Source organism: Chelmon rostratus, chromosome 5 (genome assembly GCF_017976325.1).
Source record: "Chelmon rostratus isolate fCheRos1 chromosome 5, fCheRos1.pri, whole genome shotgun sequence".
Classification (NCBI taxonomy): domain Eukaryota; kingdom Metazoa; phylum Chordata; class Actinopteri; order Chaetodontiformes; family Chaetodontidae; genus Chelmon; species Chelmon rostratus.
In genome coordinates this window covers 16,724,439-16,751,572 of record NC_055662.1, presented here as the reverse complement: position 1 = coordinate 16,751,572, position 27,134 = coordinate 16,724,439, and the positions used below count along the sequence as shown (strand labels likewise).

At 42.3% G+C, this 27,134-nt stretch overlaps 1 protein-coding gene across 2 annotated transcripts in view; it reads right to left on the bottom strand.

Moving 5' to 3' along the window:
- Nucleotides 1-27,134, bottom strand: part of fbxl17 (F-box and leucine-rich repeat protein 17) — a 219,260-nt gene that overhangs the window by 51,046 nt on the left and 141,080 nt on the right. For both annotated transcript variants that reach the window (XM_041938093.1, XM_041938092.1), the window contains exon 9: nt 20,413-20,489. In XM_041938093.1, the coding sequence (XP_041794027.1) occupies nt 20,413-20,489 (77 nt within the window). The remainder of the gene's footprint in view (nt 1-20,412; nt 20,490-27,134) is intronic.

The following is a 27,134-nucleotide window of genomic DNA, read 5'->3' as shown; positions in this document are numbered from 1 at the left end:
CATACACACACCAACACACACACACACACACACGCACGCACACACAGGACCCGCCATGCTGACTCTACTCAGAGCATATGGTGGATATTTAATATATTTTCTGAATGTCAGTGAAGCCTGTTCACAAGTGTCACCACCAAATCCCTGCTGGGATTAAAAAACGTAAAGTGAGCCAAATGAAACCAAACGCAGAGCTCACTCAGATACTAAACCACTTTCGACCTCGCCATTTGGAGGGGACTATTAAGGGAAACAAGTCTGCAAGACATGGAGGGGAAAAAAATGAGGTAGGAGGAAATATTGATATGAACAACCAATGTGAATCAAGTGGAGCCTTTAAGGCTTTTTCCTTATTGCTAGGCACGCCATTGCACACACGCACTAACACACACACAGATATACATACGCACACGTTGCCTTGCATGCATATAACATGAACATTCCATTCATTAAGCCTCCAATTTCTCCGGTCACAAGAAACATTTCAATAAAGTCTCTTAATTAACATGCAGACCGATTAGAATGTCATGTTTCAGAACGGGCAGCAATCTGTCTTCCTGTCACTCTCTCCCTCACACACACACACACGCCTCCCTGCCAGTGACTTAATGGCTTTTTTCACCTGCACTTAGCAATGCACTATGGTCTGTGAATAATAAGTGGGAAGAAAGAGTAAAAAACAGGAGAGAGGGAGACGGAGTGAGAGCGAGAAAGAGATGTATTTCATGGTTTGACTGTAAATGTAAATGCCATATTCTATTGAGCATTTCATATTTCTGGCCCTATTTCCACTAATTCTACTTTATTGATGCATGTACTGGGAGTATTTCTCTGGAAACAGCAAGGACTGACTTAATAGATGCTGTCTACATAGGCCTACTTTATAATTGACTGAATAGCAGGGAAAAAGTGGAGGCAGACACCGAAAACCCCATTAAAACCTTTCTGACTTAACAATAGAGACAAGAAACAAAACCCACTTTCAGTGTATTCTTTCAATACACGACACAGCTGGCTTCACTCCAACATAATACCTTTTCTCTGGCTACATTTGAGCATGTTGAAGAAAGAAAGACAGTGTGCATCTGTATATTTGTGAGTTTGTGTGTCTACATTCACTGTATTAGCTAGAAGCCAAGGCCACTCTGATACCTCTGATTGTACTCAGAGGAGTGGAGAAATAGGGTGTCGATAAAATGCGTCTTATGCCACAATGGAGGCATGCTTGCTGCATTCCAATGGGGCTGCTTTGTTGAGCACCTGCGGCACAGCGCAGCCATACTGGGTGGAGAGGCACTCAAAACAATCGGCAGGCCCCTGGGTCTCACAAACCTAATCTTCAGAGACAAAGGAGGAAAATACACATCCACAATTACAGCTAATAAATGGAGTTTCATTCTCATTAGTGCTAGAAATACACCACTAACGCCTGCACTCGTGTGCGGTGGAGTTACTGTCCGTGCAGGCATGGTAATGTATGTACGTCTCGCAAATGTTATAGTTGAAAACACATGACAGTGTTTCCATACGAGAGCCACAATTTCCATCCCATAAACTGTGTTGAGACTGCAAATGGGGGGGGGGGGGGGGTCGACTATGTCATAGCCTATAACCAAACAATAAACAGAAAAACACAGAGCCAGTGTTTACCTGGGCTCCCCTGGGCATGTCTATTGGCGTGAGGCTGGATTCCAACTGCCATTTCGCTGAGCTTATAGCGCTGCGAGCCTATGCATGAATCTGTGTGGGTGTTTGTTTATGCAAAATCTCCCATGAGGTATAATGCAGACTAATAAGAAGTAATAAAGTTAATGTTGACCTTGTAATAGTCGGTTTCCTGCCAAACCCGAGAGCCTGAAAGGCTGTCTTTGTGCGATACTGGGCGCTGTGCAGTCAGATCACTTGAAGGGTTAACTGAACCGAGACCGAAGGCGCGTGCACAGTTGTTTAGCAGTGACTATTTGTGCGACTGTTTGTAATCTGTGCCTTCCTGCAGCTTTAATCTAAAAAATTACAAAATAAATGGATAACACCAAACAAGCATTTACATTTTTACCATTCATTCATCACTTGACAGTCATGCTAATGGTTGTAAATGGATGCAAAATAATTCAACTTTGAGACTGCGAACATACGTTTCAAGAACAAAAGAAGATCAGTTTATCGCTGCATGTCATAAACTTTAAACACTAACAGCATCCGTACTGTTACACGTACTATCTGAAAACATCGTTGCGTCAATGGAAGTGTGCAGTGTGCAGGTAAGAACAACACTGCAGTGCGGTGGAAGTCGTGACAGGTGTGAATATTACTAATCCATGTTCTGGTAAATGCGTAGATGCACAGTAACTGGCCACTTGTGGCCTCTCGCTTCCAAGGCTTCTCTGGTTAACAGCATAATTTCTCTGGTGTCTCTGGACGATGCAGTATGTGTGCTAATGCTGCATTTTCGATGTTGATATCATTAGCAATTTCATACCGCGCGTTTCTGTTAATTAACAGTGTTTTGTAAACCAGTGTCTAAAGGGGGGAACAGAGTATTGTCAAATGCATTCAATACCTTGGATTATGTGGATCCGAGGAGGAAGAACGATGGCGCACCAACTCATTAAGCACCTTAAGAAATCCTGCTTTAACAGGTATTGCAAGGTGGTTGCTAACAGGGAAGCAAAAATGAGCAGTAAATGTCTTCACTTGCTATTTCTGATAACAACAACTCATAATAACAGTGGTCATACTGGACAACTACTGTGTCATGAAACAGCATCTGGCATTCATTAAAGACACTTGTGTCATTGGCTTTGACCATACTTACTTTATTTAGCCAGTAACGGTTAATTATGGGCAAATGATAATGATCCCTGTCTAAGAGTGAATGGTGGGGCTGGGCAGCGGTTACATTTGAGCAATCGTGTATCCAACGGTACTCTCTCTGTAATAACAAAGATGTCATTTCGGTTGTAAAAAATAAGTCTGAACTTCTAATTTTCAGACACAACTAGTGGCTGAATGTTGGCTAATGCTTGTAAAAATGCTAAGGTAATGTCAGCCAAGACTGTGAAAAAAGGCCAGTTATCTCCACCAACAATTTATCCAACGAGCTAATTTATTACCTGAAGATGTTGTTTGAAGCTGTCGATGCCTCAGTTAAAGATTAACTTCTTCTGCGCCGGCTGCAGGCGAGCTAATGTTAGCTGCGGTCGCTGCGCGGGACTGTCAGGTTATCAAATACACTCTTCAGCTTTAGATGTATTTTGTGTTTGACCAGGTGTTTCCTCAGGTTAAACGGGTGCAGCGAGTGTTTTCGGAGTCGATTTTTGAAAAATGTAACCCGCGACCTGTTTGGGTCGCCATTGCACCAGCTTTCTGTGACTTCAACATGCTGCAGGGGTGACGTGGTCTCTCTTTCTCTCCCAGATTTCTCACCCAGATGTGCTGTCATGGACCAAAATTTGGCACCTATTCATTTAATGGGTTTCAGTACCGATGTACCCAACCTCAGTGAACGGCACCTTGGAGCCCGGAGACTTGGAAGTTCATTGCGTCAAGTTCAGACAAAAGTCACCGACTCTCTATCAAGACAAGGAGTCACAGTAATTCACTCCATGTTACATACTTGAGGAATTGTAAGATGATACAGGTCAAGAAAAGAAACTATAATATTATCAGCATCAAATAAAGCTTTGCTGTTTGTACTGGAGGCAGCATGATAACGAAGCAGAAAAGCAAGGTCGAGCTGCGCTGTGATTTTTCGCTAAAGGTTACACGCCTCTACGGGACAATACAGCGGATGAATATTCTATCTGCAGAGGTAGGCAGCCTTGAAGCAGTGAACTCCAGCAGCAGAAATGTTCAAACACAATTCATTGTTTGCACTCCAAAGCTCACCTTTTCATGCTTCATCTGATTCCGCCCTGGTGTCTCTGTGGGCCCAACGCCACACAGCCTAAACATAAGCTCTGAATGGCCTTGAAAGCAGAGTGGAAAATGATTCGATCTACATAGCCCCTCCGTACCCGCCGCACTGCACTCCTGGTTAAGATAAAACTTGTGGATGAAGGTTTTAGAAAAGGTCCTCTTTCAGCCACTTATTTTTATTGTTACATATCATGTTTAATGTGGATGTACTGCAGAACTGACTTCAAACTAACCCTAAATGGACACAGTCTACCTGTGCTTAAATTAGTTCTATTTCACATTGTCAAGAATGCCCATAAATGGCCTTCAGAGAACGATCCTTAAGCTTTTTGGTGTCTCCTGTGGATTTTAGCAAGTGACGAAAGATGACAGCAATAGTGATGCTAACATGTGGGACAACATGCCACACCGCCACATCTGCCACACACAAGCACATACACACAAACAGCATCAGAAACACCTCTACAAAAGTGTCACATGTCTATTTAATCTTTGATTTAACCCTGTAAGCCCCGCTCTTGCAAATGTACAACATCGGTTTTAACTATACAAACAAATAAATCAGAATATTTTTCTTAAAGACCTTTTTACACAGTCAATGGGTCCTATTGTTTAGCCCTGCAATGCCATTGGACGGTAAATGTGTTTATAGGTCTGACCATCAGGCCATGAACTCACACAACCTGCAAACTTTGGGGGTATTTGGGTCTTACAGGGCTAAGGAGGTTGGTAATGTTTTATATATAGGATATTTCCTACTGTATTATATGAAGGAGGAAGACACTGACTTCAAACTGGATCCATAAAATGCAAGGTGCTTCACCAACAGTTACTAAAACAGTGTTCAGGGCTTTTACAGTGGATGTTAGACGGCCATGTGCACTAACAATACAACACAGATGCAAGGAGAAGAAAGTCTAAGCATCTGTTCATCTTAAAATAAGGCAGCTGCTCTCAACCTTTTAACAGTCACTTCACAAAATGCTCACTGCTATAATGAAAACACAAGCAAAGCATTCACTCGACCGAGAGATCTGCAGGTATAGATGTTTGTTGTACAGGAAAACAATGAGACAGTAGTACCACTGTTAACCAAATACAGCCTGACTAAAACTTAAGATGCAGTGCTTTTAAAAGTATGCACTCACTCACTCCTCTGTTTTTCAATCTGTGCAGCAAACACTAAGTATAAGCATATAAAGCCATGCACACACAACCAAACACACAGGAGGATGGCACTCAGATACATAAGCAAAAGCACAAACAGGCCTCCCCAAGTGTCTCTTTCCTGCGTCAGGGTGTTGGGAATATAATTGAGGGCTTACAATGAGCTCCCCTTCTGCTAAGCCTTGCTATCTATCAGGCCACACACTGCTCTCACAAACTGCCCTCCGCTGGTACATATCTGATTAGGGCTCCTCTGTAAATGAAGCTTTACAGGACGGGCCGATAACAGAAGGAGAGAGCGTAGGAGGAGGAGAGGGAGAAGAAAAGATTACAATATGTAAAGAGGAGGTGAGGCACGGACAGACTTGAGTACCAAACAGGAGCGCCAAGGTGGGGACAAGAGTGGGAATGTGATGTCAGTGCCACAGCTATTCAGCAACCATTCGATGGCTGTGTGACTGCAAAGATTTTTAAAACACAACTGGCATCGCTGACTTTAGGGATCGTCTCCCAGCATTCACTGAAGCCGTAATGTTCCGCAGTAATTTTCACTTCAGTTCAAAATGGCCTTGGCCAATCACAATATCTGAGCTGCTCAATAATACACATTCCTTAAAGTACAGCCAGCATATCGAAGGGGACATATGCTACGTCTTGAAGCAATATTTCAATCTGATAGAGCATTTCAAAATTTCAATTAACTTTGAATGAATTCACATAGTTAATCATCTATTTATTTCACCCTCAGGAGTTTAATTAATCACTTTTCACCCGTTCTTTCTTTCCTACTCATAACCTGAACTCATAAGCCGGGGCTACTCAATGAGTAGCCTTAAGTTATTTCAAATATTCCCTTTCACTGGTATTAGGCAAGAAATTGAAAACAATATTAATTTATTCTAGAAAAATGTAAGTGCCTTGGGATACTGCCCTGTCAGTGGTAATAGGCAATGGATTTAAGAACTTGCCAAATACAGGTAACTAGCTTTCCAACAAAACTCAGCCTTGTTTTCTGAAAAGCGTCTGACTGAGAGGCTGAGCGGTTCAAGACAACATACTCAACCTGTGACACTGCTTTTTGGAGCTGAGCCTCGCACAATTATTGTTGATTTTGCCGCATGTTTATAATGAGCTTTACAAGGTCTGGCTGGATATGCTTTAATGGTCATTAACCAAAATTGATTCACCGTCGTGACCTAGCCTTCCAAACACGAATCGCTTGGAAAAGGCAGCAATTATTTGTTAAATGGTCAAAAGCATGGAAGCTAACATCGTAAATAAAAGAATTACACCCTTCAACAAATTCCACTTTTATAATCTGGTCTCATGCTAAAATCAGGAGCGTTTGTGAAGGCTAAATTCAATACTGGGTGCAGTTTCTTACAAGGGCATCCAAAATAACCCTTCTCACTTCTTTCACTACAGGGAGCTGTTGCTTTAAGGTGCAGGCAACAATCGAACAATCCCACGCGTTACACAAAACAGACATATGCCGAATGAAGCACATGTGCCGTGTTGCAGTAAATCACTGTTGTGCCCAGACAGCAAGCCCCACGCTGCCTTTTATGTTTAAAGAGCAGTGATTTACACATGCCTTTTATCATATAATCACGTACATGCACACAAAAACACACTAAGTGCAATGGCAGGGGTTTGGGTCTGCGTTATCAGTGTCATTGATCAAATGATGAGGGGGGAATAGCCGGCACCCGGTGTGACACTGTGGCTGTCTGCCAGAGCCGCTGCTGAAACTCATTTGAGGGTCGCGAGCTGAGCCATTTAAACATGGCCGATATGTTACGTGTTATAGCCATTCCCTGTCAGCTGAATGATGTACAGCGCTTTTGTCAAACAATGGAGTAACAGCAGGAAAAGACATCACATGGACAGAGGGAGGGAAAAAGGAACAAGAGTGGAAAGAGTCAAAGAACTGACTTCAGGAGCCAATGAAAAGTGAGGAGGGGGAAAATACGACGAAGGATTATATTAGGAATCCAAATGAAAAATGACCTTTAAGTACAAATAGATTTTGCATTTAGATACTTCAGTAACCTTCCTGTTAGCAGAGGAATCCTACAGAGATAAAGACGGGGATGTTCTCTTGGACAGCGGCCACCAAGGTGGACTAAACCATGGCAACGATGGGAGGTAAATGACAGGTCAAAGGTCGGCGCCAGCGGGAGGAAATGACATCAGCGGGAAGTATGAATAAACAGTGGGAGACAATCATCCAATACAAGCACTGACCTTGCAAGGGATTAGCAGTGGCATTATCTCTCAAATATACAGATGTAGAGAAATGAGTGGGGGGGGCAGGGGGTGACCTTCCAAAGAGAATTTCAAGTTTTATGTTTAACTGAAAGGAAGACATGTGATCTAAAGGAGAGCATGTTGCTACGAACTTAGAGCAGATTGATCATTTTAAATCTCATTGTTCAAACAGAAAAAAAGACTGATTCCATCTCAGTCTTTTGCAAGTAATGGCATGTAGATGATTTAAGTGATATTTAAAGCTACATATATTGTATGAATTTAATGGAGACTTTTATCATTTTGATATTCATATTTTATGGAGCTGAAATTCAAATAATTTATGGAAACACACAGAAACACTCCCAAGATATTACTATAAATCTGGCTACATTTGGTTAAAGTTGTGTTGCGATGATTGGAGTTTTGCATGTTTTACATGTTTACAACGTCTCGGACTGTAAAGTTTGTTTGTTTTGAGAGTAATCGTCGCTGAATGTGTCCTGGATGTGACGAGAGATCTGCAACTGTCTCCCATCATTCAAATAACAGTTTTGTGTTATCCGTGGGCGTGTGGCTAATATTAGCTAAGTAACAGCTAGCTAATAAACTTGTAACCCTGATACAATGACATCAAATAAAAAAGCACACAGAGAGAAAAAGAGGCTGTTATTTAAGGTTCAAGTAGTTACACGCACAGTTCTTCAGACATTATAAGAAAAAGATAACTGCCGGCCGAGCTTAAAAAATAAAGTATTCTTTAAGCCTCATCATTGTAGAAGAAATCTCAATTGAAGAACATGCCCTGCAGCAAAAACAGCCCGTGGCACTCTAGTCCGATTACACACTGCTTCTGCTTTGTGTCTTTTTAAAAATCTAAAACTACAGTATCTTACTAAAACAGCTACACTGAATATTTAGTTACTTGGTGGGCTTTGACTGGCTTAAGACTACTGTGGTTTTGTGCTTTGTAGAGTCTCCTGTATTACTAAGTCAGATAAACGTGAGATATTAGGAAAAAACCAGAGGCCTATTGCGATCACCAGTTAGATATTCACCTGAACAAATCAAAAGAGTGTAATCATGGTAATTTGTATACGATATGAATATGGCATTAGTCACACATTGCCGGTGACAGCACTAATACCTCATTATCTGAATGGTCTTGGTTCATTCATTTGCATAGCTGAACTGCTCAGCTGGGCTTTCCAGCGTCATTGCATCAAGAAACACACACTTGGAGTAGGCTATTAGCAGCTGCTTCGATTTCTTTTACATCTGAGTCACCTGTATTCCTGCTAAGTTCAGCAGCAGCAGCAGCAGGATGTGCTCAGCTGGTTGGATGTTGTTAGAAGGATGTAAATAAGTTCTTCTGCAGCATCTTCAAGACACCATCATCACAACCATACCAGCGTTTTGCAGGGTTTTACACAGTGTCCAAAAAAGTTTTATGGAAATGGAGTTGCTAACTAATCACCTTTGCGAGGTGAATGTGAAGCACATAAGCTGTCACTGTTAGCGTCAATGCAAGAAGCGCAACCAGCTGCAGCATTAAACGACTTCAACCAACTGAAGTGAAGGCTGCTCACACCTCTAGTCCAAACGATGGAACAGAAATAAAGAGCTTTCACGTACAGTATGTGGGCATCTCCCTAAACGACTCAGCCAAACATCATCAGAGTGAGGCAGAGCCAACTATAGAGCCCACAGCAGGGTGCTTTAACTATTAAACACTCCCAAATCTGGTCACCAACACACATCAGCACCCACGTAATCTACAGGACAGCTCCATTCACACCTGAGAGAGATGAGGAGGAGGAGGAAGATGAGGAGAGAGGGACAGAGCAAGAGAGCAAGATGGTGATGCAGAGGGAGGAAGGTGGCAATGCACAAGAAAATAACAGGAGATAACCACAAGAGAAGCCTCTAAGTCATTATAGCAATACTGAGCATTTTACACCTGTCCACGCGCTGTATCAGTGCTACTCTGAGGCAACGGCACAGTAGATGTGATGCTGCCTCTGGAGAAATACTTGTCATATCTATATACACACACACACACACACCACACATCCACGCACACACGCACGCACGCACACACAAAAGGGAACTAATAAGAAAAATAAGAAAATGCAGTGTTTCACTTCTATAAACAAAAACCTTATAGCCAGCAATAACATCTTCTACAACTTACACAGCTTGGTGTTATTGAGTCCCACGGGCACACTTGAAGCACGTTGTTATTGGGAGCTACAGGGCTGAGATGATAGTGAGAGAGCGAGCAAGAGGAGGAGATAGAGAGAAGAGCGATACGACAAATGGACCATTTATATCAAAGCTTCATAAACACACAAGGGGCCTCTTTTTAATAAAGCCACCTCTATCTCGAACAGAAACTTTATCGTCATCCAGCAGCTCACAGATACATGATTACATCCTTTGGCACCATGTACACACACACACACACACACACACACACACACACACACACACACACACACACACACACACAAGCCTTCGTACACGGAGAGACATACATCTGTGTGCACAGAGACAAACACACATTTACATATAAATCTGTATATAAACACATACACCCAAGTCATTTCAATCCTTCTCCATAGACTTAAGCCTAAAATAGCAGAGGCTTAAGCATTTTTTCCTCCAAAAGTTACGGCAGAGTGTGTGCGTGCTGAAATTTGATAGTGTGAGTGAAGGAAGATATTAGCATGAGCTCAAAAGTGCATCTATAATATGTGTGTACTGCCTGTGTGATTGCGTTTGCATCTGTGTGTGTAAATGCAAACGGGACTTGCCTGGCTGTAATCCCCGAAGCAAGTGAGTGTGCGTGTGTGTGTGTGTGTGTGTGTGTGTGTGTGTGTGTTAGTGTATATGAGAGAGAGCATTAGTGTGTGAGTGTGTTTGTGTGTGACCAGTAAGATGGTAGACAGCGTAAGACCCAGCCTTCACAGCTTAAGCCCCCCTCACTTTTCTCCCCCATAAGGCAAACAGTGGATAGACCACAGGGCTTAGCTGGAGAAAGAGGAGGAGAGGACAATATATGGAAACTAATTCAATTTCAGCCTCTTTGCGCCGCTCCCCAATCTGCAAATACCACCACAGGCTGATGTAAGGAAATGGAAATCTCGATTTATACCACTCAACTACACACTATGAAGAATCTGTAGATTGGAACCCTATGTAAGTGCAGCGGTCATCCAGTAAAATGCCTTCCCTCTGCGGAGGCTCAGAGTCCATCCTCTTGAGCCATTTCTGCTCTCTCCTTACCCGTCACCTTCTCAGCTTTCCTGTATATCATCTAATGAACTTTCCAAACCTGGAAATGGCAAATGGCGGGAAAACAGTCATCCTTCTTATTCCCTTCAGAGAGGCTGCATTTTCCAGTTTCCACGGCTGAAGCCAAAGGCAAACCTTTTCTTCCTGGTGACACTATTAAGATATGGTTACTCACCATTAACTAGTTACTTAGCATGCATATTAGTAGCATATTGGCTAACTATATCAGTCATTGTAAAGCACCAATTCATGCCTTATTTTGCACGACCATATTTTACAACTACTCGGCCATAAACTTAATAATTACGAGTTTTCCCTCAATAACCTCCTAATTACTGCTTAGTAAGTAGGGAAGCTGTTAAACATGAATTACAACCTTAATAACCTAACTCTAACCCGGCCAGATTAACATATTAATAAGTGCTTTATAATGACTTAAAAAGAGCCAGTATGCTATGATATGCATGCTAGTACACAACAAGTAAATGCTGGATATGTGTACCTTAATATAAAGTGTGATCAAACATTGTTTACTTACTTATACGGTTTTAATAATTGCAATTAATAATTTAAAGAAAAGATCAGTCCGACACAGAGTTGCATAGAAGGGATTAAGTGTTTTTATGTCCTGTATGTCTCATGGTGACGTGTTGACAAGGTTAGCCCATTAGTCACTCGGCTGGCAAGTCAGTATTATTCACACGTAGTCCAAGATCAAAAACTGCTTTGACCACCTATTCATTCTTTCAACAGACATGCCAAATTCTGTAGTTTCTGTTTTGCAAAAGTGACAATTTGCTGCTTTTCTTGTCACCTGGGGAAACTGCAGCTGGCTTTTTTTTTTTTTTTTTTTTTTTTTTTAAACTTACTGGCGAATCATCAACTAAATAATTAATTGATTTATCAAGAAAATAACAGCTAGATGACTGATAAAGAAATTAACTGCAGCCCTTGATAACACAGAGCAAGTACTGGCACCCTATGCTTCAGCATCCAGGTGGTCTTGCAGCAGCACTGAAGTCCAGCTCTGAGCTTGATGTAATGCTGGTTGTTTTCCCCGCGGCTCAGGCACTCTCATTGATTTGCAGAGATAATAACCACTTTATGAGTCTTTGCTCTCACCGTGTCCAGTAGCACTCTGCAACATATGTTACTCTCTCCCTCTCTCCTCCCCACTGTCTCTCCAACCCCTCGAGGAGAAAGCACACAGCTTATGAATTTTCCTCGAAGGTGCTATTTCTGTGTACCACCGCTCCGTTGGTTTTTAGGGTCTTGGCGTGATATGGAAAAGGGTCATGGGAGTTGGCCTGAGGGCTTGGCTTCCTCCGGCTCCATTGTTTTATGCTTAATGGAACTGATGTCAGGAGGATGGCGCCTGGGTAGCTCTCCTGTCAAGTTGTGTTGTGACTGTTACACAATTCAACATTTAAGTAGCAATGTGAATAAAAAAATATTCAACTCTCAACGACCAAGAACCTCAAAGATTTAATCCAATGATATGTTGATATTCACTGACTGTTGACAACAGTACCTGATAATAATAGCTGGATTGTTCTATGAATGGCTCTCAACTATTTATAAGTGTATCTTTTCCTGAAATATAGTTCCTAAACATCAGTCGTATGATATCTGGTGGCGCTTAAGCTGGATTCAAACAAACCTAATAGGCTTAAGCAAAACTAAAAATCACCAAGGTATTAAAAAAGTAACTGTCTGGTTTAAAATCACTGTGGTACACTAGTGGCCAGGAATATTTACAGATCAACTCATACAAAACTGGAAACTAAGACACCACACACAACCACACTAACAGTGGTGGTACAGACAGACAAAGATCATCAACCGACTCTCTCTCCTCTGCAGCCCACATAAATCTGCCGTACTGCTCTGCACATTTTAATCGACTGCTTTAAGAGTCGCATTATTTACCTACTGAATGCCAGACAGAGAGGAGCAAACAAGCTATTACACTATCTAAGTTTACATCACATTATGTTTCACAGCGCTTAGACTGTAGGTGGTGAATAACTGCTTAGTAAACAAACAAGATGGAGTGAAAACACACAAGAGCTCAAAGAGAAATGGAGACGTGTGAAAGGAAAAGACAGAAGCTGATACATGAGAAGAGCCGGCGCAACGGAAGCTGCAGGCTTTTGCATCGTTACCATATCACCAGGGGGTTTGATCATGCCACATGTAAACACAACAACTGATCATCTCATTTAAGCCCCCCTCACTTTTAATTTATTGCAGTGATTCCAATATTGTGTGACATTTCAAAAAAATGGCACCACGCCATGCAGCCGTGGCTCCCAAGAACAGACATCGTGCTGAAGGGTTTGACATGTACATCAATCCCACAAATAGAGTGGCATAATAAAAAGTGAATACTGGCTTAAGGTTAAAAGCTGGCACAGTAACTCTTGAGCTCTGAGGAAACCCTAATGGCCTCATCATACTGTATATGAGAGCATAACAATCACATGTCATTTTCATTGTCGCTAAGATAGCTGCTGTGCTGTTTCAGCTGCTTTTATGCTAAGTAACCTCACCTTGTAAAAAGCGGCATCATACTCAGGGGAGCGAGTGTATATCAGAATTTCCCCAGTGGCAAAGGAAACCTGTTAAAGTACACAAAAGCTCACTCAAAGGCATGTAAACAAGCACGCAGGCACACGAACGCACACCCATGCAGCCGTACTTCATTCTTGAGGCTCTGCTCAAGGGGAGGGGCAGGGAAGCCCCATCTATCAACGTTCGGTGCGTTTAGAGCAAAGCGCCTCGGATGAAAGCGAGAGCTGAAAGATGAATGGAAAGAGGGATGAGAGGGGAAAAGAGAGGAGGAAGGGGTTCGGTGTTGGAAGAAAAAAAAAAGGGAAAATTGAGAAAAATGTGGAAGCATGTTAAATATGTGAGAGCTACGAACGGGGTGATCAAATAAGAGAATAAGACGCTAAAAAGTGAATGACAGCAATAATCTCACAAGCTGACACATGGGTAAATACAGATGGACATAACAATGAAACGCACAATCTGAGAAGCTCAGTCCTTCTTATACAACAACGCAACACAATCACAACAGTCTGGAAGATGGGCTGTCATTGTCAACATTTCTTATTAGGTGAAATGTAGCTGTGGAGACGCTCGTTCACAAGTTTTTTCCCCCACTTTTAATTCCAATGTTTACATTAATTCGAACCTCAATGCTCCACAACCAACCAAGAGTCACCTGGAGGATTTAATTATACTACAGGATTATGTAGCAGCTATTAGTTTGAATTATTTCACCTTTATTTTTCCAGTTTGTCTGGTGAGGCGGATGGCTCTAAATAGGCCTTAGCTGTCTGAAGTACAGTTCGGAGCTGTAGCAAATTCAAACTGCTTCATACTCTCAAATGGGGGAAGTATGAACTGAGCCACAGATGCAGGAGAAAAATTGACACAGAACCTGAAGGTAAACTTTAAACTGAAGCTGAATGCCGCTTGCCATTTGTAGTGCACAAATCAGAATTTGCTGTTTGCTTGTCATTTGAAAGTGCTCATATTCTGTACTGATGATGCAGCCAGAGGGATTTCATGTCCATCCTTGACTTAGAAGTGCTCAAAATGCCAGGCACCTAACATTGTCTTTGCAAAAAAACTGAACAGGGCTTTGACTTGCATCAGTCTGGAAGCCTGAAGTCAGCCCTCCCACTTCGTAACTCTATAGCAGCTCTGCTTGAGGCCTCTAAAAGTAGACCAAAGCTGCTCCTTTTCCTCCCTCTCACTCATACACAGTCTCCCTCAGGTGTCTCACTCGATCTTGTATTCGCACAGATGTACACAGGAGGCCGTGACTGACAAGGTACGGGATTGTGGGGAGGCGTGCGGGTGAAAGAGGAGAATTACCATATGTAAAGAACGGAGGTGCCAAGGTCTCTCTTTTTGTCCCCGGATAAAGCAGGTGGGCTACGAGGGACAAGATAAGCGCAGGTAGATGTAGCACAGTCACAGTGCAGACACACAAATGCGTGCATGTGAATGCGAAAGCACACACACGTAAGAACACAGACGATGAGTGCGAGAGTGAGATGAGACAAGGAGGTATCGCTGTCTATCCAGTTGTGTTGCAGATACAGTATGGGCCACCGGCTGGGCATGGGCTCGTCAGTGAGGATGACAGTGGTGGTGTGGAGATCTGATTAGCACTGGGAGCCAAGCTGAGTAGGGTTTCTCATCAGGATCAGCTTTCAAACCAATGCTTTAATGGCACTTTTATTTCTGTTGGGGAGATGGGCAAACTGAGACCACGCCGTCTGCAGGTCAATGGGAATAATGAAGTTCGGTGGACGTCCTTTTTGTTATACGATGTGAGAATAGTTAAAAGGGGGGGGAGCGTTGTCTATGACTTTTAAGCAGTTAGCATCACATTATGGAGGCAGTCGCATGTGTGCATTTGTGTGTCAGTGCTGTGTGTGCACATATACCTGTGCTTATCTCCTCCCTTGTAGTGCACCTGCTTTATCTGGAGACAAAAAGGAGAGACCTTGGCCCTCCTGTTCTTTAATTTACATAATTCACATGCAAGCCTTCGCACGATCTCTTTACTGTTCCAGGCGGCTCAGGAGGTAGTCACAGGGTTGGGGGTTCGATCCCCAGCTCATCCTGTCCTACACTTCTCACAAGTTATTATTTTATCATTAAATCTTTATCTAACCAGCCAAATCCCTTCGTAATCACAAAATATCCTTGGGTTTCAAGCGGCAAACATGCAAACATTAAAAACACACACTGCAATGGCCAAAAACATTTCCATTAGAAGTAGCATGCAGCATCTTTAGAAATGATGCCAATTCAAAAACACATACTTAAATGCAAAAACAAACACAACGGAAACATGCTGAAAAAAAAAAAAAGAAATGTGCTGCAGAACGCCAAAACAAATACATTAGCAGCAAATACTCTCAAAAACTCAGAAAGCAAAGGCAACACAGATTCTCCAGGCCTCTAAGGGGAGTGTAGAGAGAAAGCGAGAGAGGGAGAGAGGGAGAGAGAGAGGGAGAGAGGGGAGGACAGGAGGAAGAGGGTCTAGCTAAGGAAGCAATTACATGTTCCAACTGAAATTGCCACCAAACCCTTCAGTACATTTATAAGTGCCTTAATTGGGATCAGCCAATCTACCTCCAGATCTTTCTGGTTCCAAGCTGCAGGGGCAGAAAACATAAAGGCCTGTTTGGCCATTTCAGAGCAAACCTTAGGGACGGACAGTAAGAGGGTGTCATCTGAGCACAAACAGTGCTTACTGGTTTTAATTGAGATATACCCACAAAGATAAGGGGGAGCTTTTTTAAAAAAAAAAAACAAAAAAAACAGGTGTCCTTGAGGAAAGACACTGGACCCCGAATTGCTCCCAGTGGTTAGGTCGGCACTTTGCAGGGTAGCTCGCCACCATCAGCGTGTGTGTGTGTGTGTGTGTGTGTGTGTGTGTGTGTGTGTGTGTGTGTTTGAATGGGAGAATGAGAGGCAAATTGTAAAGCACTTTGGACAAAAGTGCTGTATAAATGCATCCATTTATCATTCAAAGAGAGTCAATGCATGGTGTCTTCTCAGGCACTGGAAGAGTTTTAAAGACATATTTTCTTTACCAAGACTTCTTCTTCTTCTTCTTCATTATCTCAAACTATTTGAGATAACTTTACTAACTGAAAACTCTCTCTCACGAGATTTGGAAAGGCCTATTTTTTTCTTAACTCTCTTTACAATTAAAATGAACAGAATAGAATTAAATGAAATTAAAATAAAATTCTTAAAAAGAGACAAGCATGTCTCGCAGGATAATCTGTTTCTAGACCACAACATCTCCAACCCAGACTTGCACCACTTTAGCTGCTGTAACAAGAGACTCAGATATATAATTACTGAATGTGTTGGAAAGTGTCTTTGCAGCCCTGGAAGCCTGGAGGTGGCAGTGATGTGTGCGCACTCTGAAGATTAGGGGTTCTTAAACAAGAGGTCAGGACTTGAAATTGCTCAAAGGCCTGCAGCTGGAAGGGTCCCCATATGAAAAGTTGTATTATCTAAATAACCTTGGGCCCCAGGGTAACACTAAATGTATTCCATATGAATTCCCTACTTCTGGAGTCTAATAGCTACAGAGTACCCCTGGTGTCTGAATAGAGGAGGCATACTTCATCCACTGTTTCTGGATACCCTCGACCACACTTAAGTGAATGGTTGTAGAAGTATTATAACCTATATAATTAATGGATAGAAAATGTCAAAACGGTTTGCTCACTTGTCTTATTTTTCTTTACTTGTCATAGTGGAATGCACTGTACCATCTGCACTTATTTGAATCCTCTTCAATTGATCTTGGTTTATGGGCACATATTGCAGTGCTGATGCATGTGTGTAAAAAATTGCATGCGGTGGGTGCTAATAGCTTTCTAAAAAGTCAGGGAGGCAAGCAAAGGCGCCCGAAAAAAGTTAGAAAACACAACGTTCACAAAAAGATTAAGCAGCACACAGAAAACAGAGTGTAGAATGACAGACAGGGGAAGTCAGGACAGAATGCTTTTAGAGGTTTAACAAAATCTTTCAGTGGCGTGACCATTATTCATCATCAATCATTAGTTCCAGGTGTGAAAAACCAGTTACTGAAATGCATAAATCTTACAAAATATATGAATTTAACAGCAGGATTAAAGAATCCAGGTGTTTTTAACAAGTATTTATCCTGCCTTGAATACAACTAAAATGGTATGAAGCTAATTAGTTTTCATGTTGTTTGATGAATGGGTGAGAAATCCAGGAAGTTTTTTGCTTTTTTGTTTTTCTTCACGGCACTAATAGGGCTTTCAGTAAGACCATTACGCCCAAAAAGCTCTATCTTCACTTTTTCCATTTGTTTCCTCTTCCTCACAAAATAATCTCCGAAACCATCTGCACTGGGAGTAAAATTACATGTTGCTTTGTGCTCCCTCTCTGTCATCTAAACCTGTCTTTATGTCTGTCCTCAAAGCTCCAATAAAATCACACAGGAAGCGAAAGCTGGGAGGAAAAAAAAACAGAACACTCAAACCTAAGAGGCTTGTGGACATTTTCAGATGCACACAGCGAGGCCATTAATAAAAATAATTAGCACGGGAGATGGGCGGAAAAAAAAAACGGGGGCCAGCTTGGCTGATGTAAAATCTCATTCTGTTATTTAATTTATCAGAGCGAAGCAGGAAATCCACCAATCATTTTACAGCACAAAGCTCCTACAAAAGGCATCTCTATCCTAGAAGGACACGCACACACACGGATACACACGGATCCCATCATGAGCTAGAGGGGGCCGGAGGGGTCATTAGTAGAGGAAGAAGATCAGATATCACCAATTCATCTTGGTCAAAATGATTAGAGAGTCACAGAGATCGAGAGGATACATACGAGGGTGGTTGTGTGCATTCCTGGTTTAATGTACTATTGTGATCCTGGAGCCATTAATCAAAGAACCAGTGGATACACGCCCTCAAAACGTTTCACGCACACACACACACACACACACACACACACACACACACACACACACACACACACACACACACACACACACACACACACACACACACACAGTTAGGGTTCAGGTTCAGAGAGGTCAAAGTAATTATTGTCACTATAACTCACAGGAGTCAGCAGCAAACTGCAGCTTGTGTCGCTGAGAAATCGTTTAAGGTCTACACTCTGTGGCAACACACATGACAGAATCACACTTCCTCTGACAATTAGTGCCTTTTTTCATATCTGTTGTCAGTACCAAGTTAAAGCACTGCAGGATGGGGAAGAAGTGGTAGCATACAGAGGCAAAAAAAAAAGGTAAGTTTATCGTCACATAGCCAATAGCTCGAGCTGCAGATTTCTAACTGTCTAATGCCCCATTCAGACAAATATATCAGTGCGGCCTGCTGATAAATCCGAATGGGTCAACATGAGAAAAACTGGATGCGGCGTTCTGACAGTTGCTCACTGGCCTCATTCGCCAAAACCAATTCTCAGCCTTCCACTCCTCTCCTTCTCTGCTCCTCCGCCTGAGCCAGCTAGCGACTTCATCTGGCCGAGCCAGCTGACTTCCTGTCGGCTCTCCACATTCATGAACGGGATGAGAGGCTCTTTGCAAACTTTATCTGATCGAATGGCTCAAATTCTGATCACACAGAATGTCATTTCATGCATTTGTGACACTCAGAAACCACCATTTTACAGCAGGATAATTCTTTTCATTATTGATTAACCTGCTGATTATTTTCACAATTTATTAATAAACCGTTTTAGTCTATAAATTGACAAGATATTGGGAATAATGTTAATCGCAATTTCCAAAGTGTCATCTTTGCATTGCTTCTACTGTCCAAAGCTCAAAGACTCTTCATCTACTATCATGCATGAAGCAAACTCTTCTATTCAAGACACTGGACTCTGCCAATGCTTTACATTTTTACTCGAAAAATGAATGAAATGATGAATTGATTATCAAAATGGCAGTTAATTAACTTGAATAACCAACTCATCATCTCTACGTTAAAGATGTTTCTTTTGTCATGATTGGGAATGGGAAAATAGCCATTAATCTAATTAATAAATTCATTTAGTTAGTTGCCAACCAGTATCCCAGTATTACTTACAATATCTCAGTGGGCTTTATGGGCCCACATAAAAGCAGCTCACGGCCAGCCTAAGCTCTCCAGAAAACACAATGGGACTAACAAGCAGACGGCTTGTTTGTCTCTGATCTCAGCAGCTTCTTTGAACAATTCTTCATTAGATAAAAAACAAACTGAAGCAATATAACTTTGAACAGAAAACAGGTATAAAGCCAAACTGTACAAAGCATAGGCTCCTTACTTTGTAGAAGTCTAAAATAAAAAAAAAACCTCACCTTAAGTAGCAGACATAAGAAAACTTCAGCAGAGGAGCAGTTAGCCTGTAATCTCATTAGACCCTTTGTGTAATTTTAAATAGGCAATTTTAAAAAGATTCACTCTGACAATGGTGAGCTAGTATAATAAAAAACAAGAAAACAGGCACAAACCAAAGCTGCTGAAAGTACACGGGACTTTTTAAATCAAAATCAAGTAAACATGCTTCATCCCAGTTCGATCGTTGTTTTGAGCACAATGCGGATTGTGTGTGTGTGTGTGTGTACGTGTGTGTTTTGATTTGCGAAGATGATTGGAAATACAATAAGCGAGGAAAAAAAGAGCTTCAGATTGTGTTATATTGAGTAGCTACCTAGATGCAGCGGTTGGCTTCAAGCCGTCATTTGTGGGACTCTCAAGATGCACACATACACAAACAAACACGCACACGCATAAAAAACGGCACCGCAACAACTAAAGAGACAAACACCGCCACACCAGAAAATCGAATAATTCATGCAAGCAGTGTAAGTCAGCATTGCACTCTTGATGCTTCAACTGCACATTGTGCTGCCGCTGATAAAAGACTCCAATATTCTTCAAGAGCCGGTGCCAAGTAGTTTGCTGCTGACTTGCTTCAGTTTGGAAAATCTCTACTTCAAGTTCGACTTCCCACTACAATACGAACATGTATGAACGACAACAGGGAGATCCAGCCAACATTACTTTATTCTGTGGGAAACTTTTCAATAATATTTTTACTGTTTGCAAGTCTCATAAGGGGCTGAGCTGTAAAACCAAATGAGTCCTGAATCATGGTAGTGACTGCGGGTAATAATGGTTATGATAATAATGTTGGAGGCTGACTGCAACAAAGGGACTGTGATCGAAAGTATCCTACCGTGGTCTGTGATTTTACAAGACACAAGATAGAGCTCCTTCAGACTTCTCCCCTCCTTGGCGATGATTTCCACACACCTACAGAGAGACACAGAGAAAGAACAAATGCTTTAAGTGTCACCTGAGGCATCTGTGTTCTGTATATTGCGTCTCACTTTGGCTTGAAGGCAATTTTGTCCCATCAAAAATGAATGCTTGTGCACATATAGCCTGCGTTCCTTCCCTTAAAACTCCCTGTTACCCACGCGCACGCAGGATGACGCCACAGTAAAGGTTAAACATTACAGCTGCAGGGTCACAACTGCTCACAAATCCTGCCTCTGCTTCTTTTAACACACGCATTAATGATTCAGCACCTCATCTGATTAAATAAGCACGCACTAACACAGTGGGAGTATGTGTGTGTGTGTGTGTGTGTGTGTGTGTGTGTATTTGTGGATGGGAGTGCGTGCATAGACGCGCACATACATATATAGTAAGCATGCTCACTTCAAAGAGGGATATCTGCATTCAGCCCAGTGCCTGAGCCCAAAGGACCTTCAGAGCGTGAGTGTGTGCGTGTGTGTGTGCGTGTGTGTGTGTGTGTGTGTGTGTGTGTGTGTGTGAGGATACACCAGGGAGGGCTAAGGGGAAGATCAGAGTATCTGTATCAAATGATTCTCTTTAAATACCTCTAATGAGAGAAGCGTGTGCAACAACTAGATTTTGATCAACGCATTTGACCTATTAACCTTCAGGAGAAAATGTTTTGATCTTTATGCTGGTGTTCAATCATGAATATTTATGGGACCAAAAAAAGACAAGCACACACACACACACACCTATACTGTACGAGTCTCCCATTAATGTGAAAGAAGCGCTGGCAAAAAATATGACGTTGATCTGTCTTCTATTGTTGAGCTTCATGGCAAAGGGAAACAGGGAACAATATTGAGTTCTGGGGCCCACTAAGAACTGTGCTCATACACTTTCACGCAATATGACTGACAACAGAGGTTACTCTGAAATGCATTGCTCATATTCACTCACTATCCGCTGGCTTATCTCACCGCAGGCCAAGCGTGATGCGTGAGGACTTGTTGAGAGAATCTGAGCCTCTTTTCTTTCACGTTCTTTTTTTTTTTTCATGCTACATGCTCACTGTCTGGCAAACAGGAGTGAAAATAGGATGCAGGGAACTGGGAATTCAGCGCGGAGAAACTTTCTCTCAAAACAAAGCATGATTTGTAAGCTGGCGTGCTGCTGCTGCAGGATTCATTTAAGGTGGCACAATTCTTGGATTTGACTTGACGTGCGACATATCACACTGCTGGGTTGAGAAGGAAAAGGTGCGGGTGAGAGAAACGTTAAAATGTGCGTCATATTTCTAAAATCCTTATTTCAGAGTGGAGCCAGAGCTGTTAAAATGTGCACTGGCCTGTCTGCTTTTCTTCACTGGGCTGCATCTTGATATTTCACATTTTCTCTATTTTTTTCGCAACCTTTTCATCGTCCTTCCACCTCTTCCTGTTTATTTTTCTCCCTGCCTCTCACTCCATCGCTCTGTCATCGCTTCTTCTTTTCTCCATCTTCTGCTCTTTCTCTCTCTCTAAGATAAGAAAAACTCCACTCTTGAAAATAGAAAAAGACCTGTTGCAATTGGTCATTCCTGACCCAACCTTGTGCCGTGGCCGGCATTAGATTACACTCAGCGAAGCCAGCGGGACCACAATATCATGCTGTGTGTCTTGGGGCTGTGGTATTAGAGCTGCTAATGAATGAATGCTCTGGGAAGAGTTGGTGAGGAAACAGAAAAAAAAGAAAGCGCAGCGACGAAGGCCGAGGCGGAGTGCATCCTCTGGGAGCTTGTTACACTGTGCCCAGGGTCAGAGCAAAAGCAATTAGATTAGACATCAATGAATGAGGGGGGGAGTGAGGAGAGATGGAGAGTGAGTGCAGCGAGAAACAGAGTGAGTATAAATCTCTATACAGTATCTAGACATTGAACAGAGAGAGAGGGGCACATCATGGGAGGCTGGCAGAGTTTGGGAAACAAGGGAGGAAAAGAGGGGAGAGTAAGGGGCCGCAACAAGGCCGGAGTGGGCTGAATCAAGAGGATTAAGGAGACAGCAGAGGAGGCGAGGAAGGACGGGGCAGAGGTGTGGGATGTGATGGCTAAGGCATGGTTCACATGAAAGGCCTTCAAGAAGCAACAAGCTCCCACCCACCTCCACTCAAACCCCACAAGGCTCGGCTGACATGAATTAGTGATCTTCTCGCTTTCAATAATGTACAGAGCCTGTGACAAAAGCCCCAGCCGGACGTGGCGTGCATACTGAACATTTAGACAGCGGCGATGCTACAGGAGATAACGCTGAGAGGAGAACATTAGGATGCAGAGTGGAGAGAGCAAGTCAACAGCGTGGCAAGGTGATTGAGCCGGAGAAGCTGCTGGCGATGCCGAGAGAGGGAGGAACGAGGAGTGGAAGGTAAAGTGAAGAGAGGAATGAGGAAAAAAAAAAGCTGATGGAGGTATGTGGGATGGAGGATTAGGAAACGAGGAAAGGAAGAGGAACTGATGAAGTGTCAGAGAGAACATGTGCAGGACCATGATGATGAGGATACAATGTGAGACGCAGGAAGATGAGGCTGAGAAAGGAAAACAAGGACTGGAAGATGCGTTCAGGAAACAAAAAAAGAAGTGAAGTGACGAGAGGATGAGCGGAGGAGGCAGACGGCACAAGGTGACAAAATGAAGGGCGAGTTGAGGGAAAGGTTAATTAGGATGATTTAGAACAATAACAGAAAAATGAGCAAGACGAAGGAGCGTGAGACGATGAGGAGTAAATGATGACAAGTGAACAAGGCGAGAAAGTCAAGCAAGCTGTCTCCGCGAAAGATGCTCCTGCAAAAATTACCGCTGCATAAAAAAACTGGAGAGACAGCATTTTGTTATCGTTATGTAGTGAGCTAATATACAGCTCAAGGCCTCTTTTTCCAATAAAATGTCAATTAAACAGTTTCCATGACAACTAAGGTAGCGCATGTTTGAGCAATTAGCCGAGGGATGGAGCCTCATCAGGGGTCAGAGTGTGTTTGGCTCACTGTCACCGTGCTGTCGGCACAAACAGCTGGAGGTAAACAATAAAACCGTCACTCCTCCCTCTCTCATTCTTTCAGCCACATATAAACAACATCAAACCTTGGTTTGGTCCTCAGTTGGCTGGATTTTGGGGGTGTTTCCCTTCCTTAAACACAAAGCCATGCACACATTTCCAATCTATATTGCATGACTGGGCCCACACAACTGGACTTCGTTTAACTCGAAAACATCGTTTATATTTAATTTTGTTTTCTTGCCAGCCGGATGACGCTGCCTGCCAAAGAGCGAAGCTTTTGTTTGACTCCACACTCAAGGAGAAGAGTGCGTGTTACAGTAAAATATAGCGTCTTCCACTTGAAAGAGAGCGAAGGTAACAAGACAACAATCTGTAGAGTTACAGTACACTTTAAACGCGCAGTATGCCATTTCTGCCAGTAGGGGTCTCTCAGCTAAAACAATAACAAAAGGCGTAGTTTGATGATGTGGTGAAGTAGCGTGGGATCGTAGGAGTTGCTGCCTTCTTTGTTAAACAACCATCACTGTCGATGACGAGGTAATGTACTTATAATGTATATATCTAATTTTTATTCATGTTATGTTTAGTCACATTTGGAGGAAGGACGTCTCTGGTGTTTCCCACATTTCCCTGGAAGTTAGAACAAAGGGGCTAAAGGCGACCAAATGACACACATTGTTACCTTGAATAAAATTACAGATTTATCTGCAGATTTTCTTTTGCCCTTTTGTCTTTATTTGGCAAGACAGACTGGAAAGGGGGAATGGAGGGGGGATGCGGCGCAGCAAGGGACTCCGGGTTGGGCTCGAGCCCGGGCTGCTGCAGTACATGTTATGGGTTTAAAGAGGTGGAGATGCAGTCACATATTTTTATGGCATCAGAAGAAATACATAAAGTCATTTGCATTGCTAATACATAATTGCTCTTCCTTTAGAGTTCTTAAGAAGAAGATTCGATTATGCTACATTGAAACCATGGTAACTTCATCACTGCTAATTCATCTTGTGATTTACAAAAGCATTTTCCAGGGTCTTCCATGTAAATGAGGCCCAAAGATATGACAGGCTAAGTAGTGTAGATTAAGGTGGAAATGCCACTCACTGAGGAGCCTAGATGTGTTTTTTAAAACATCAATTTTTATTTCCCAGAATTAAATTTGCTCTGGGGCCACATTTGCCCAACCTCTACTCACTGCCATTGCAAAGCTCCATACAGTACATTAGCTTGCTGAAAACTATTTCACGTTTTAGAAACGACTGTGGCCTCATTACGACTCATTTCTATAAAGCTTCAAACATAAAGTGAATATAGCTCATTGCATTAAAATGTTATTTCAATGCACTGAAGAGCATCATTGTAAAGAGGTGTTTTTAATAACTCTGAGAAGCTCTTGAATAATAAAGGGGAAGTGGTGGACCAGCATTATCAATGGGCTCTAATCATTTCTGTACTATAGATACAGATACTGTAGGTCAGAAAAATGGACTTTCAAGTCAAGGCCAATGTATTGATGTAGGTTACTCTTCATCTTCATCCCGACAGCCAGAGCTCTAGTGAGGCATCAACACCTCAGAAAACCAGCAAAGCCTGTCACTCTGTACATCTCCTGTAACACGGGCAAGAAAGAAATCGAGGATTAGCGTTAGAAAAAACATCAGATTACCTCTTCTATCTGAGCTCTATGGTCCGTTCCATTATAGGACAAGTGGCGTTCGTGTGTGTGCATGTGTGTGCGTGTTTTGTTGTACAACCAGAAGTTAAACCTTGACAAAGCCGAGTGATTAGCCCTTAATCTCGGCTCACTGTTTGATCAAACTTAATCTCTTCTATGAGCTTGTTGCCATGGTCGTACGTTACATTAGAAACCTTTTTAATGGCTATTTAAGATTTATATTGTGCGCCATGTGCAATTTTTAATCTATCTAGTTATTTCATCTATTTTGGTGTACTATTGAATAAAACTCAACATACAATCAGTATCAGTCAGTGGTGAAAAATACAAGCCCAACCGCTTTTATTGAATGTTATGCTATTATGTCCATACAGAGCAAACTAGAAAGTGCCTAAGCAGATGTGGGACAAAAAAAGAGGGACAAAGGGAATGAGGGACAACCTAGCGTTTGAGTGTGTGTCATTACGCAGTGTGTAGTTTGTGCTTGTGTGATTGCGCACATTTTTCTCCCAGAGGTGAAGCTAATCTTCTTTTATGCAGCACAGCCAGAGGTATCCAAACAGACAGGCAGCGAGAGGAAGAATAGCAACAATACTTGAGAGGAGCTGAGGTCCATATTTATCACAAAGACTGCAGACAGTCTTCTAGCCAAACAACATGTGTAGCGCTTCTCTTTAGCTAGCCGATCACAATGGAGCAGGAACAAAGCGGCTGCTGGGAGAGTGGTTGTAGGTAGGTACACTAGCATGGTGCTCATCCCGCTCCTCACACGGCCCACAATTACACGGCTGCCTAGCCACACAAAAGGAGCAGGGAAATAGAAATGGATGATTTTCGAGAGAGGACGGCGAAAGAGAAAGAAAGTAAGCATGAAATGTATGAAGAAAAGCAGTTGAAGGTCTAGGGAGAGGTTGAAAACATAAAAGGAGGAGGAGGAGGAGGAGGAGGAGGAGGCAGCAGCGGCGGTGACAGACGAGACTTCAGACTTCCGTGGCTGTCTTTGGACTTAATGAAATGGAAGGGCGGAGCAGCGAAGAGGAGGAGAGCAAGGCAAGACGGGGGTTTATACTTCTGAGGAGAACGCTCTTGCAAAATGATTCTTGCTGTAAATTTTCTTTATATCACCCATAAATCCATACACAAGTGTAAGGAAGCAGGGCTCTGCTTCCTGAGACGACGTGCAACACTGAGTTTCTGGAATCCTCCGGAGAAACAACTTTAAGACTTTTTTCATTGGACTAATATAAAAGGATATAAAAATATCCAATACCTCAAAAGAGCCCTTCAGTAAGCAAATACTTCATACAGAAGAAAAGCAACAATCTTAAAATGGAGCAATACAGGTTTTATTGAATGAGGGGAAACATCATTCATCACTTCATTGCCTTTGAAATTGCTGACCCTCTGATAATATGTGAAGACCTGGACTACTGTTCTTTTGCTTATTTGGGATATAATTAAAATATGTGTTCTGAACAAAAGATCGGATCGTTCAGGATCAGATTTTATTTTCTTATCTCCGCTCGCTGCCAAAAATTATTTTAAACTCCAGACAGAGGACCGACTTCAACAGACGTGAAAATTGCCTGAGGTAGACGGATCTATCGCAGCAATCATCAAGTCTTTTGTGGTTCTGACAAATGTTGTGTTTTGTCATTACTTTCCTTGGACGGTAGAGAAATTAATAATTGGAAAAATAAAGAACGTGTTGCTTTTGCATCCACATCTTTAATTTTCTCTGTCGTCGTATGACATTTATTTCACGATGGAGTTGACTGTAAAATACATAATAAAATGATTGCAAACGACTTTCAACAGAGTGAGACTTGAGGCTTAGAACATTCACACATTAAAACTACTCACTACTGTGGCCTCTTAAGCATAACCATGACATAGAGCTCAGACATACCTACATTTGCTTATTGCTATGATAAAATTAGAAAACCAACCAAG